Raw genomic sequence first — 14,787 nt, forward strand, 5'->3', positions numbered from 1 at the left:
CCTCTAAGTACTGTTTTAGATGCATCAGAAAACTTTATTTATTTTGTCTTTATTTTTATTCATTTCAAAATATTTTTTATTTTTAGGATTTCCTTTGTGATTTATATTTTGACCGATTAGTATATATTAGTGTGTTGTTCTGCTGCTAGTTCTGCTTTTATTCCATATTGTCAGAAAACATAATTTGTGTTATTTCTTTTCTTTTAAATTTATTTTAATTTTTTTATGGCCTAGCACAATGTCTATCCTAGAGAATGTTCCTTGGGTACCTGAAATGAATGTCTAACCTGCTATTGATGTATTGTTATTGTTATTGGCTTATTTGTGTGTTCAGTACATGTTTGCATTACTTTCCTGAAGCCTATGTTTCCTCCCCCACTGTTAAGCCTCTATTGTTACTCCCCAAGGAGGTGCAGCTTTGCATGTAACTACAGTCACCATAGGATGACAATGGTTTTGGTCGTGAATTTTTGATCTCTGAACTCCAACCCGAACTCAAACTCAAACGCGGACAATCCGAACCTGTAGGAAACCGTGCTGAAGTGCTAGCAGGTGTTGCTTTGTGAAATGTTGAACCTTTGACTTCCTTGAGTGGTTTGTGCCCCCAGCAAGGCAAAACTTGCTACTCTGAGAACACAGAACCAGACAAGGTCAGGAAGTGTGGAGCTGGACAAAAAACAAGCCCTTGTGTATCCAAACATTGTAACTACTAGATTGCAGACAGTTCTGTTACTTTTTGATGCCCAGAGGATACAAGCTGCAAAAATAAATTTGGGCTGAGGCATTCTACTTAGAACTCCAGCAGTCTACTTAGAACTGCGGCAGTCTACTTAGAATTGCCTGCCCTCCCGATCCCATCTTTGTCTCTCTTCTTTTCTCTCAATCCTCACTCCCCACTTCAGGGACTGTTCCTCTCGTGGGCAGGCACCGACAAGTGGCGCCCGAACAGGGACCTGAATACTGGGGATAAAGTGAAGGACACCGCACGGAGCTGAGACGCGTCGCATAAGGTAAGGGGTTCGGTGAGACACCACGGTCAGGAGTAAAAAATCATGGGACAGGGTAACAGCAGAATGTCTTTTACTCAAATGTTAAAAAGTGTGCTAAACGGACTGGACCCCCAGGATGAGGAGGGCCTAGATGGGGAGGGGCCAGTGAGGGTGGTAGACGGTGCAGGGACAAGACAGCAGAGTGGGGCTGAGAGGATGGCAGAGGGGCCGGACGAGGCCCGAGGCCACCGTCCCGGGCGGGGCAAAGGTGGAGGAGACCAAGAGCCCGTCACTTCTCTGACGGGCCCTCCTGCCGCCACCCCGCATCCCTGGGACGAGCCGCGGGCCTCGCCTCCACTAAGGCCACCGCCCAGGAGTGCGAGCCACAGTGCGAGCCTGTGAAGCGCGGGGATGCGATATCCAGCTCCAGGGCAGGGCTGCCCGAGCCGGTCGGCTGCAAGTCGCCGGAGGCCGTGGCGCCCCGGGAGAAACCCGCGCAGCTGAGCGCCCGCGAGGACTCCCGGCAGGTGCACGCGTGGTTGTGGCAGTCTTATTGCGGCCACTCACCTGGCACAGCGGCCTGGCCGCCTTCCCAGCTTACTGTGGCCCCGCAACAATGCTATGGGGCGCTGCCGCAGTTGGTCCCCCTACCAGGGAAATCCATTCAGGAACTCTTCCCAGCAACCCCAGGCAGCGCAGGATTGGACCTCAGTAGCGCCGCCTACACAGAACTAACACCTGAGATGGGAATGCGAGCTATTCCTACAGGGGTCTTTGGGCCTCTGCCTCCACAGACTGTGGGACTAATCCTAGGAAGGAGTAGTATTACCATGACAGGGCTATTGGCTGCTCCGGGAGTGTGGATATGGATTATACAGGAGAGATCAGGATTATGACACATTCGCCTGGAGGCACTTCAGTGATGGATAAGGGCCAACGCACAGCACAGTCATTGTTAATTCCACGTGTCAAAGCGGGTAACACAGCAGGCCATAAATCCCGAGGCGACGCGGGCCTTGGTTCATCAGATGCTTATTGGGCCCAGGCCATTCACCACCAGGCCGGAATTACCACTATCCATTAATGGCCGTTCCTTCATGGGCCTTTTAGACACGGGGCCGATGTCTCTGTTTTAACTGCAGATCAGTGGCCTAGCCACTGGCCAAAGCAGCAAACACTAACCCAGTTACAAGGCATAGGACAATCTCAGTCACCAGAACAGAGCAGTGATATATTGTTGTGGAAAGATCAAGAGGGACATGAAGGATCCTTTCAACCATACATAGTGGCAGGATTGCCTGTCAATCTATGGGGCAGACGTGTCATGAGTCAGATGGGAGGTTACCTGTACAGCCCTAATCAACAGGTCACTATGATGATGTTCGATCAGGGACATCTGCCTAGAGATGGCTCAGGTCCCTCTGGACAAGGGAGAAAAGAGCCTATCTTTCCCTCGCCCTTACCACAAAGAGCTGGCTTGGGATATTTTTAACGGGGGTCACTACTCCTCCTGTACCCCATGCAGATGCTATCACTTGGAAAAGCGACACACCTGTTTGGGTAGAACAGTGGCCCCTGTCATCAGAAAAGATACAGGCTGCAAGGTTGCTGGAACAGGAGCAACTCGATAAGGGACATACAGCACTTTCTAACTCTCCATGGAACTCTCCCATATTTGTAATTAAGAAAAAATCAGGTAAATGGAGGTTGTTACAAGATTGGAGAAAAATAAATGAGACTATGGAGCTCATGGGGGCTTTACAACCGGGATTGCCTAATCCTTCTGCTATACCCCAAAACACATATAAGAGAATCCTGGCTTTAAAAGATTGTTTTTATACCATACCATTGTGCCCCAAGGACTGTAAAAGGTTTGCTTTAAGTAACTTACAAAAACCTATGAAAAGATATCAATGGCTGGTGCTGCCTCAAGGTATGGCTAATAGCCCTACTCTATGTCAAGAATGTGTGGCAGCAGCGTTAGAGTCTACCCCGTCTCCCCACATACAATCCTTAATCACACTCTTTGTTCTAAATTTTTTAAACCTGGATGCGCGTGGCAGATCTGCCGCAGATCGCTTCTGGCATCCTAACACTCAACAAGATTATGCCCAAGTGAGATGGCAGGATCCAGTTACTAACCAGTGGCATGGGCCAGACCCAGTCCTAATTTGGGGACGAGGGCATGTTTGTGTTTATTCACAGGACAATGGAGGTGCGCGGTGGCTGCCTGAGAGGTTGGTGTGGCTTGCTGATGAGCGTCTTCGAGATCCTGCTGGTTGCGCAGATGCCTCAGCATACTGGGCATATGTTCCTGACCCTCCCATGCTACACCCCACTGTGTGGAACAGGCCTGAAATCATTGGTGGGACAAATGACACTAGGCTATTAGGACATCCATTCGCTCCTGCCGTCCTACAAGCTGTTGGATTCAATCATAGCGGCTTGGGCATAGGACTCCTCATATGCTTCGCGATAATGTCAACGTTACTGGATGTTTCCGTGTGGGCAGCCAGACAATTCACGGAGACAACCTAGGACAGAGTGTCACATTCCATCAGCCAGCAGGATGGAAAAACATCAGGGATAAAAACCCACCTCCACCACAAGCCCATGATCCTTGCAGTGAGGAGAACAGAAAAAATAGCAGATCCATCCTTTGGAGACAATGTTATAAAGAACCCGGGGAATATAGTGTCCCTGGGTTTAATCAAGCTGTTATAGATGGCCCAGAGGCCATGACACAGGTGCTGATGTCCAACACGGGACTAAGACTGGAGTGGTTGTGGGATTATGGTATACCTCCCGGCCCCAAAGACATATTTGGAAACTAGTGGGAGCAATGGATACAGTGACTATGAGTATGGACGAGGGACGAGGCAAGGTAGAAGGCAATACCACTGCTTGTGTCAAGGCTCCATATGTGCTTATGATTGGAAATTTTAACATCACCCATATTGACAGGGTCCAGTTTAATGTATCTTGTATACAGTGTAACCTAAGTAATAGCATCAATTGGTCAAATGACAAAAGTAGAGCTGTAGTTCTCCACCGACCCTCTTTCATTATGGTACCTGTTAACATTTCAGGTCCTTGGTACTCGGACCTCAGAGGAGAATTCCCCTCCTTTCTAGCTCTGTTCCATTTGCTACTGCCTTTTGTAATAATCTTTGTTGGTGTTCCTCTATTCATGTGGTTTACTCCGTTGCTCACAAAGGTAATACTCAAGGGCTTCATCGATCTCCAAACAAAGGTTCATGAGTTGAGATTATCTGCCCAGGTTCACCGTGTCACTGACACCCGTGTATAAAGCCCCTACAATGGGTCGGCAGCCAAAGACGGGTTAGGATTTGGTAAGAATGTACATAACCTAAGACAGGAAACGTTCGCTAGAGGGATGGTCTCCTATGACGGGTAAATGGACATATCTGTACCAACCACCTAAGCCAGGCGCAACCCTTGTGTTAATTTTATATAAAAAAGGGGGACCTGTGGGAAACCATGCTGAAGTGCTAGCAGGTGTTGTTTTGTGAAATGTTGAACCTTTGACTTCCTTGAGTGGTTTGTGCTCCCAGCAAGGCAAAACTTGCTACTCTGAGAACACAGAACCAGACTAGGTCAGGAAGTGTGGAGCTGGCCAAAAAACAGGCCCTTGTGTATTACCTTTATTGTAACTACTAGATCGCAGACAGTTCTGTTACTTTTTGATGCCCAGAGTATATAAGCTGCAAAAATAAACTTGGGCTGAGGCATTCTACTTAGAACTGCGGCAGTCTACTTAGAATTGCCTGCCCTCCTGATCCCATCTTTGTCTCTCTTCTTTTTTCTCAATCCTCACTCCCCACTTCAGGGACTGTTCGTCTCGTCGGCAGGCACCGACAGTTAGTGTAGCCACAGCAGTTATATTAGTGGCCAGTGGCTCACTGGTTACAGCTGACGGCCAACTAGCCACAGCTGACGGCCATCCAACCACAGTTGATGGCCATCTACTACCTGAGCCAGCACCCCTCCACGTGAGGCCGAGAGCCTGGAAACTGCTCTCTGGGGCTCTGTCGTGCGGGGTACCCTGCTCGCTGCGCCATTTGTCGTGCTGGGTCTCAGCTCCCACTCCCCGCCCAAGAACGCAGGACATGGTAAGGCCAAAAAGGAACACCCACGGAGCCATAGATAGGGGAGTCAAACCAATATATTCTCGCTGGCGGCTGGGCTGGAGACACAGGAAGTAGGATCTACATAATCTGCCTAACAGCAGTCCGCGCTTGCCAGCCACCATCTTCTTGCTAGCCCCCATTCCTTTTTGCTAGCATAGCCACAGCCGTTGTATTAGTGGCCAATGGCTTACAGGTTACAGCTGACGGCCAACTAGCCACAGCTGCTGGCATCTGATCACAGTTTATGGCCATTTACTACCCGAGCCAGCACCTTTCTATGTGAGGCCGAGAGCCTGGAAACTGTTTTTTGGGGTTTTGTCCCCACACTCCACCCCTACAGGTTCTCGCCTCACAATCTACGCGACAAGTGTCTTCCGCGAGGGTCCCTGTGCGAGGAGCCTGGAGGTGAATGCAATATCCTGGACACAGCCAGGCTCTCTGAGCACAGCCAGGGTTTCTCAGGGCACCACCAGTACTTCTGGGCACAGCCAGACTTCCTGGGCTTCTTAAGGTACCACCAGTCTCCCCGGGCACAGCCAGGGTTTCTCAGGGCACCACCCCAGTACTTCTGGGCACAGCCAGACATCCTGGGCTTCTTAGGGTACCACCTGTTTCCCCGGGCACAGCCAGCTTTTCTCAGGGCACTGCCACTCTCTCTGGGCACAGCCAGACTTCCTGGACACAGCCAGGGCCTCTCAGGGCACTGCCACTCTCTCTGGGCACAGCCAGACTTCCTGGACACAGCCAGGGCTCACAGGGCACTGCCACTCTCTCTGGACACAGCCAGACTTCCTGGACACAGCCAGACTTCCTGGACACAGCCAGGGCCTCAGGGCACCGCCACTCTCTCTGGGCACAGCCAGACTTCCTGGACACAGCCAGGGCTCTCAGGGCACTGCCACTCTCTCTCTGGGCCTCTCGGGGTACTGTGCTGGAACAACAGTGGCTCACATCAAGGTGCTTACATATTATCAATGGTGGCCAGTCAAGACACAAAAGCAAACATCCGCCAGTCCCACTACATGATGGTATGTTCCCAAACAGTCAAGCGTCCATTAAATTAGGGATAGAAGGCAATTCCTCATAGTCCATAGTCATTCGCCAGGGCTGTCCTGGGGGTGAGGGATGACCTTGACTTCACCCTCATCTCACAATGAGGACTCAGCAAGCGTTTCCTCCTGGGACAAGTCCCGCATCCAGGCTGCGTCAGCAAGCAGTTCCCAGCCCACAGGGCCACAACAACCTTCGCTTTCTCCACTTTCTCCGGCCTCTGCTGGTTGGGGAACCATCCACATCTTCCCACCGCTCCACGGAAATCGAGCTCTCTGGCAGCTGCTCCTCCTGGTCTTCCTCAGACTGAGCTTTCATACGCACAAACTGCTCCACTGCCCTTCGGAGAGCTTTGGCCAGCACCGTATCCTGCCGACTACGCCATGTGTCACGCAGGGGACCCTGCTCACTGCGCCATTTGTCGTGCAGGGTCTCAGCTACCGCTCCCCGCCCAAGAACGCAGGACACGGTAAGGCCAAAAAGGAACACCCACGGAGCCATAGATAGGGGAGTCAAACCAATATATTCTCGCTGGCGGCTGGGCTGGAGACACAGGAAGTAGGATCTACATAATCTGCCTAACAGCAGTCCGCGCTTGCCAGCCACCATCTTCTTGCTAGCCCTCATTCCTTTTTGCTAGCATAGCCACAGCCGTTATATTAGTGGCCAATGGCTTACGGGTTACAGCTGACGGCCAACTAGCCACAGCTGCTGGCATCTGATCACAGTTTATGGCCATTTACTACCCGAGCCAGCACCTTTCTATGTGAGGCCGAGAGCCTGGAAACTGTTTTTTGGGGTTTTGTCCCCACAGGCTCTGTCCCCACAACATATGATACAAAAATATTTTCCTGTAATAAGGATTTCACATGCCATATATTTTGGGATACAATTAACATGTTGTTTAAACAGCCCAGTAAATACACTTGTACTATTTATATTTTAGAGCTTATACTTTTTTTTCAAATCGTAGACGATTTCTAGTTTTATATTCTCAAGTAGATTATCAATAGGTGATAGAGGAACTTTTCGATTGAATTTAGATTCATATTCAGCAGGAGCTGGAAAGAAAAAGACAGAATTATGTTCTTTAAAATACAACTAAGTATAAGTGTTAAGAAGAATGAGAAAACCTCTAGATGAGGCCACAGCTCACAACAGGAGATCATATTCAATACAGTTTGCCCACGGCTGCACACTGACTTGACTGCTATTGTGGCCAAGTATCAGAGCTTCTGGTTGTCTCATCCTTCATTCATTTATAAACAAGGTCGTACGACAAGCACTGAAGTTACAAGACGAAGATGACACGGTCCAGCCCTGACCCATCATCTACTATAAGCTGAAGGAACAGATGAACAGGCAATTTCCATTCAGAGGCCCCTATACCATACAAATGCACAACAGGACGCGAGTGGGACCCACAAAAGGGACATCCCAGTGTTGATTGTCTGCTCTCTGGTGGAGGTGACATGGATGTTGATGCCTGAAGGACAAGGACAGAGGATGCCAGAGAGAGGGAAGACGCAGATGCGAAGACTAGTGTGGGGGAGAACACTACGGAACGAGAAGTAGTCTGGTTTAGCTAAATGCTAGAGCAAAGGGGCAAACGAGGGTTGGTAGCAAGATATAGGCTGAGATGTTTGGTGAGAACTACATTGATTTGGGTGTTTTCATTCCATGCAAAGCAATGTGGAGTTTCTCCTGAGGGTACATGGTAAACTAATGACAAAGTAAATGACTGGAGATTTAAATGTCACCCATCAGGTGACAGCTACAGTGTTTCCTCCAAAAATAAGACTAACCAGAAATTAAGCCCTAATGCGTCTTTTGGAGCTATAATTAATATAAGACCTGGTCTTATTTTCGGGGAAATATGGTAGCTTGGCCCTTCTAGGAGGTACCGTATTTCCCCAAAAATAAGACCGGGACTTATATTCATTTTTGCTCCCAAAGACACATTAGGTATTATTTTCCGGTTAGGTCTTATTTTCGGGGAAACACCATATATGAACAGTAATTGCTTAAGTATCACTAGATAAGTCTTGTTATTGGGCCTCATATCACTGGCAAAAACATAAAAGTTGATGAAGCCCCGTTTTCAACGTGCACGTGGAAAGTTCCATAGGGATGGCAGAAGAAAGGAAGGGGACAGGCCATAAATAAAAAGAGATACATAGACTCTTGAGATATTACTCATATGACCTTGTCTTCACTATGAATGTTTATGCTTTCACCTTTTTTATTTGCTAAGGCCAAGAAAATATTTAATGTAGTATCTATTATCAGAACATGGAAAGGGATGCCATTTAATATTTACATTTTATTCCAGAAATCAATGATATCTAACTTGAATTAATACATTTTGGCAACATACCGTCTTTGTATAGTTCTTTAGTTTTTTTTTCCTGGTACTCCAGCAGCGACTGAAATAAATCAAATCTTATTATAGTATTTAAGGTAAACAAGAGACTTTATTGTAGAAATGATATATCTTATGAAATGTGCTCTTTAAATAATGCCTTTAGAGAATAGACTTAACGTATGATTTATATAAATACAAAAAAGTTTAAAAATGAATAACATAAATTACTGCTTATTTTGATTGTACATAATAGAGACCATCTATATGAGATGCTATTTAGATTAATCTGACCAACAGTGCAATTGATATTGGTCTACCTAAGATACATAATTTCAAAAGAGTGACGTTTGATTTGATTGGTACAATGAAGTTTAAACAAGTCAAGTCATATTTTACACTGAATGCATTACTTTGCAATTTTTAGAAAAATTGTCCTTTATAAATGTTTCTTGTTCTTTGTTTTTACTTTAATGGACTTTTCCTTAAAATGAGCTTTCCATTCTTGCACTTCTAGAAAAGTAATCTCAAGGTGTATTCTAGGCTATTCATTTTTCAGCATAGAACCTTAAAGACATAAAATGATGAAAGTGGTACTGTGCCGTCATGTGAAAATTCTACTGACAGAAACAATAACCAAAACGATTTTGCAGTCTATGACTGAAACATTACCGTATTCGTATGCACAGAAAGATTTCCGAAAAGCTGCTTGAATAAAGTATGACCTAGAGCCAGTTTTCAAATTTACTTTCTCATTTATGACTTTGTAGAGTTAGAAACAAAAAATAATATATAATTTTTAAATGTGACTTTGTTCCTTAGAAATCAGGTCCAATTTTTGAAACACTAAAATAGCTGTAGTTATAGTCTATTTAATTATGAAATGTGTGGGAGTATTTCAAACTATATTACAAGTGTCCCAGTCTAGAGTGGTCTTACTGAAACCTTTCTTCTGAAAGCTATCCTCTCACAAAATGTCCAAAGTAGTGCTTAAAATAATATCCAGAAACTAATAGACACTATGGTGACAACAATGTGACAGCCAATCCTTGTACAAATTTAGGGGGAATGTGGGAAACCGTGCTAAAGTGCTAGCAGGTGTTGTTTTGTGAAATGTTGAACCTTTGACTTCCTTGAGTGGTCTGTGCTCCCAGCAAGGCAGAAGTTCCTACTCTGAGAACACAGAACTAGACAAGGTCAGGAAGTGTGGAGCTGGCCAAAAAACAGGCCCTTGTGTATTACCTTTATTGTAACTACTAGATTGCAGACAGTTCTGTTACTTTTTGATGCCCAGAGTATATAAGCTGCAAAAATAAACTTGGGCTGAGGCATTCTACTTAGATCTGAGGCATTCTACTTAGAACTGCGGCAGTCTACTTAGAATTGCCTGCCCTCCCGATCCCATCTTTGTCTCTCTTCTATTTTTTCTCAATCCTCACTCCCCACTTCAGGGACTGTTCTTCTCATCGGCAGGCACCGACAGGGGAAGACAAATTTGTTTTCCAATATTTGCATAACACTTTTTTTTGTGAATGGCTTGATAGAAAGGGCTTATAATGTGAATAATGTGACAACAACATCACCAGACAGGCCGTGTAAAATCAATAACTAAATACCATAGGAAGGGAGAAGACTTTCATGAAACAGTTTTAAGTTATTGTTAATCAACAATATAAAATGTAAATCACATTTTTACACGACTTGAATTAAGGAACTACCAATGTAGCGTTATTATTATTTTCCCCCAAAACAGCTCTTTTCTTAAATATTTACTTCAGCACTTTCTGTCGTGTTTCCCTGAAAATAAGATGTAGCTGGACCATCAGCTCTAATGCGACTTTTGGAGCAAAAATTAATATAAGACCCGGTCTTATTTTAACATAATATAAGAATGGGTCTTATGTAATATAAAATAATATCAGACCAGGTCTTATACTAATTTTTGCTCCAAAAGACACATTAGAGATGATGGTCCAGCTATGTCTTATTTTCGGGGAAACACGGTATGTTTATTTCTAGGTGAGGAGTGTGTTCAGATGGTGGAAGTAGCTTGAAGTCCAACATTAATAAGGACAACATATCTGCAGTCTTATTATACTTTTCCATTTATCAAATATATAGAAAGGTGAGAAAATTATACACAAAAAAATGTATCAGCAAACTTTAATTCAAAGGATTTCAACTAGAAGGATTTTCTCATTACTGGCAGTTCTCACTAGACTACGTCTCGGAGAAAGCTCAGGTTCCACTGGGGACACCCACGGGATAGCACAGCTTAGGAGTCTGCATCCCTCCTTTAGCTAGGTAGCTCTACACGTCTCTGCTTTGGTTTGTTTTGTGTTAATTGGGGACTACTGAGGAACAGTTTGCTTTTCCCGGATGTCAAATTGTTCTTTTTTTCAATCTAGTTGTGGATGGTGCATCTCACTGGCCAATGTGGGACTTGAACCGGTTACCTTGGTGTTATGGGCACCTCGCTCCAACCACTGAGCCAACAGGCTCCCCACCAGCAGCCCAATTCCAAGCTCAACCCATTGCTTCTCACGGGCCTATGTGGGAATCGAACTGTCAACCTTGGTGTTATGAGCACAGTGCTCCAACCACTGGGCCAACCGGCTGCCCACCATGGTTCATCTCCAAGTTCAAGCCATTGTTTTCAATCTAGCGGTGGAGGGCGCAGTTCACTGGCTCATGTGGGAATCGAACCCACAACCTTGTTGTTAAGAACTTGCACTCTAACCAACTGAGGCAACTGGCCACCCTTGGTCTCTGTTTTTATATACCGTGTTTCCCCGAAAATAAGACCTAGCTAGACAATCAGCTCTAATGCATTTTGGAACAAAAATTAATTAAGACCCGGTCTTATTTTACTATGATATAAGACCGCGTATGATATATGATATGATGTGACGTGACGTGACCGGATCTTACATTGATTTTTGTTCCAAAAGACACATTAGAGCTGATTGTCCGGCTAGGTCTTATTTTTGGGTAAACAGAGTCATTAAACAAAAAAAATTTTCTCAAAGAACGGTACTATTCTTTGATAAAAAGAATATTTTTCAGGTCTGAAAGTCACTGATTTAGTGAAAGTCCCTAATTTTGCATAAGAGGCAACCAAGACTCACAGAGATTATATAGGTCACCTGAGGTCACCAAACCAAGGAGCTGCGGGCCAGGAATGGGATAAGTCTCCCTATTGAGGCTAGCCTGCTATGCCAGCTACTACCTCATATTCCGGAAAATTCCATCAATTTCTGAGTACAACTCAAAAGAAAATGAATATGCAAAACTTTGTCATGTAGCTCAATAATGTTAAAGCATGAGAAACAAAATAGTAGCTTTCTAACTCAAGTATTATCTTTAAAGTCATTATTAAAAATAAAGACAGATTAATATCACAAGTCCTATTAACAGTAGTCAAACACACTCAATTTATAAAGCATAAACATTTCTAAACACAGAAAAGGGAACTTGAAGGAGAAAATCATGAGTTAAAGAAAGCAAACTCAAGTTGAGGAAATTCTTCCTTAAAATGACTTGTCTTTTCCTCAGAATCAAATTTGGCTGAACAATATAAACCAACACAGGTATTATTCATGGTGGGGGTTAAGTATAGCGAAATTGGAAACACAAAACAGATTTCTCTTTACCATCTAGTGCACTTGTGTCCAACCTCACATCATCACAATTACATCATAAGTCTTTCCAGTGTTCCCTAGTGATTTGGGACACTTATCTCTGGATCTTGACAGAGTGGGGCTTTTCCATCTCTTATTCAGCCTTGCATGATTGGGCAACCCAACGCCTCACAAGGGAACAACGTTGGCCTTGGAATGAGGGCATTGACTTTAACATAAACAATTTTCCAATTTATGAGGAAATACTGAAAACTAAACACCTCTTTCCTACCAAAAAATAATTAAAGGAAAAATGTCCACAAGCATATTCTCTCTCATTGCTTCTGCCTTTACACTCTTTCATCTTCTGATTTCTGTGGTGAAACCACTGAGAACATTTTAATTGTGCATCATGCTTAAGAATTTACAGAAGGGTTGGCCATTCACTTTCTTTTTGTACCCAGTCCTTCCTCCAGGTTCACCACTTTGAAGGACTTGGACTCCATTTAGCCGAAGGGCTGTCCGAAAATCCTTGGCTTTGTTCTCCTATGATTTATTAAGGGGAAGCTAAATGAAAACACAAGGTTGGAGCCCCATTTAGCACAGGCCTGTGCTATGTTTCTCTGCATTAAGAAGGCCACAGTTGTTAGATGGGTGGGGGGGAGGGGGTTGGAGATGGGGGGAAGGGTGAAGGGATTGGGGGGCGGTTGGTGACCACAGGATGGCCTCAGGGTCTTTTGAGAATTACTTTGGGGAACTTACTCAATAGTGTTTGGGGATTTTGTTGGGTGTCCGATGGACATGTGTCCTGTTTGGGAGACCACCTCAGGGATGCGGTGGATGCTTGGTCATGGCATTGTACACCAGAGACTGGACATTAATGAATGCCAACTATAATTTTATGTGTATAATGTGATGGCTCGGTGTGAGGTCGGGGTGGTGGTGGATGGGGGGAGGGGGGTTCACGTTGTGAGGGATGTAAAAATAAAATAAAACTAAAAAAAAAAAAAAAGGACGCCACAAAACACCATCAAAACCACAAACCACCCTGCATTGATCAAAATGGATATTCTTTGGAATGATGTAAACATCATGTCAAGAGAGACAACCCCTTTCTATCTCCACGATATCTACAACTCATCGGGCATCTATAGCCCAAGAAAGGATCTTCTGCTCAACACACTACGATTCCTTAAAAGACCACGCATCTGTAAAAGGGAAGGAGGGTGCACTGGATGTGAAAGGGAGGCAGGATGGAGGAAAGCACAGGGACAGCCCACAGCTGCAGTTCCAGGGGGACAAGGCTGAGCCTGAAGCCCCAGCAAAGGCAGTGGCGGTGGAGGGGACGGGGTGCAGCTCCCACATCACTGCCCAGGGGAGGCTAAGCGGGGCAGCAGCAGCATCCCCCCACCCCTCTCCAGATGCAGCAGTGCTGGCACCACCAGGGACCAGTAGCAGCAGCAGAAACAATTCTCCAGTCTCACGACCACACACAGTGCTACCAGTAGACATAGGGAACCAGGTAGCAGCGCAGCGGGCTCAAGAACACGCTCCCCTCAACCACCCACTTCCCCCACCTGCGTGGTGGTGGTGACCAGAGACCCTGGAGACCTGGATACAGTTGCAACACCCATCTCCCTGGTCACCCAGGCTTGGACTCCCACCCCCACAGCTAAGCCCCCGCCCCTGGACCTCCCATACTCAAGGAGCACCTGTGGGAGAAAACAGAAACTATACTCTTGTACCATCTACTAAAAACAAAAGAAAGACCCCTAATTATATACCTGTTTAATTGTTCAAATCGAAATGTACCTACATAAGAAAGTATTCACTACTTCAAATGGGCCTGTAGAGGAACAAGCCACTCAGCAGCATGAAGAAGCAATGTGACATGGTTAACACTGAGAGAAGATGACACTTCTCCAGAAACCAAGTCAAAGTTACGGAAGATTGTGATCTCTGTGACCGAGATTTCAAAACAGCAGTCATGCTCTCTGCTCATCACACAGGGCAGCTAAGAGACTTGTAGGAGGATGACTTGAAGGTGGGCAAACTGGGCGAGCAGGGGAAGTGGGAAGGGAGACGTGGCCCGCATCCATGGCTGCGGAGATGCAGGTGGTGCCAGGACAGAACAGAGACCACAGGAGCCAGGAGGTGGGCTCTTTCCCTGTGTCCCACAGCTCATCTCCCTGCTCAGAGAGCAGCATATCCAGAGTTTGAGGCAGTCACCTCACTGAGACCTCCAGCTGGGCCCTAGGTGGGACAAAGGAAGTAAGCACCATACCTGGGCCCCTCCCCCGACTCTCCCAATCCTACCCCCACCCTTCCAGAGACTCACGCTGGCCCCTGATCTGAGGAGTAGTGTCAGATTACAGAGGACCCATAGTGCTCAGGATCTGGGAGGACCCGGTTTGTAGCTACTGCGACCCAGGGAAGAAGCTGGGAAGTGTGTGACACTGCTGGGCTGAGAGAGAGAAGACTCCTCCATCCCCAGTCCCCACCTTCTCTGACCTGCCCAGGGCAGGGCAATTACAACTGTGGAGACATGCCCAGGGGTTAGCAGTAGGCAGCAGTCGCAGCTCTGGGCTTTCAGCAGCTCAGAAATCTCCCACCAC

At 46.0% G+C, this 14,787-nt stretch overlaps 1 protein-coding gene across 1 annotated transcript in view; it reads right to left on the reverse strand.

Moving 5' to 3' along the window:
* Positions 1–5,158: 5,158 nt before the first annotated feature.
* The window catches only part of LOC308502951 (ankyrin repeat domain-containing protein 26-like), an 82,472-nt gene continuing 72,843 nt past the window's right edge, over positions 5,159–14,787 (reverse strand). The window contains exons 14-15 of the mRNA XM_081080753.1: positions 8,568–8,616; positions 5,159–7,251 (exon numbers count right to left, since the gene is read on the reverse strand). Of these exons, the coding sequence (XP_080936879.1) occupies positions 7,133–7,251; positions 8,568–8,616 (168 nt within the window). The 3' untranslated portion in view covers positions 5,159–7,132. The remainder of the gene's footprint in view (positions 7,252–8,567; positions 8,617–14,787) is intronic.

This window comes from Rhinolophus hipposideros (assembly GCF_964194185.1).
Source record: "Rhinolophus hipposideros genome assembly, contig: SUPER_9_unloc_2, whole genome shotgun sequence".
NCBI lineage: Eukaryota > Metazoa > Chordata > Mammalia > Chiroptera > Rhinolophidae > Rhinolophus > Rhinolophus hipposideros.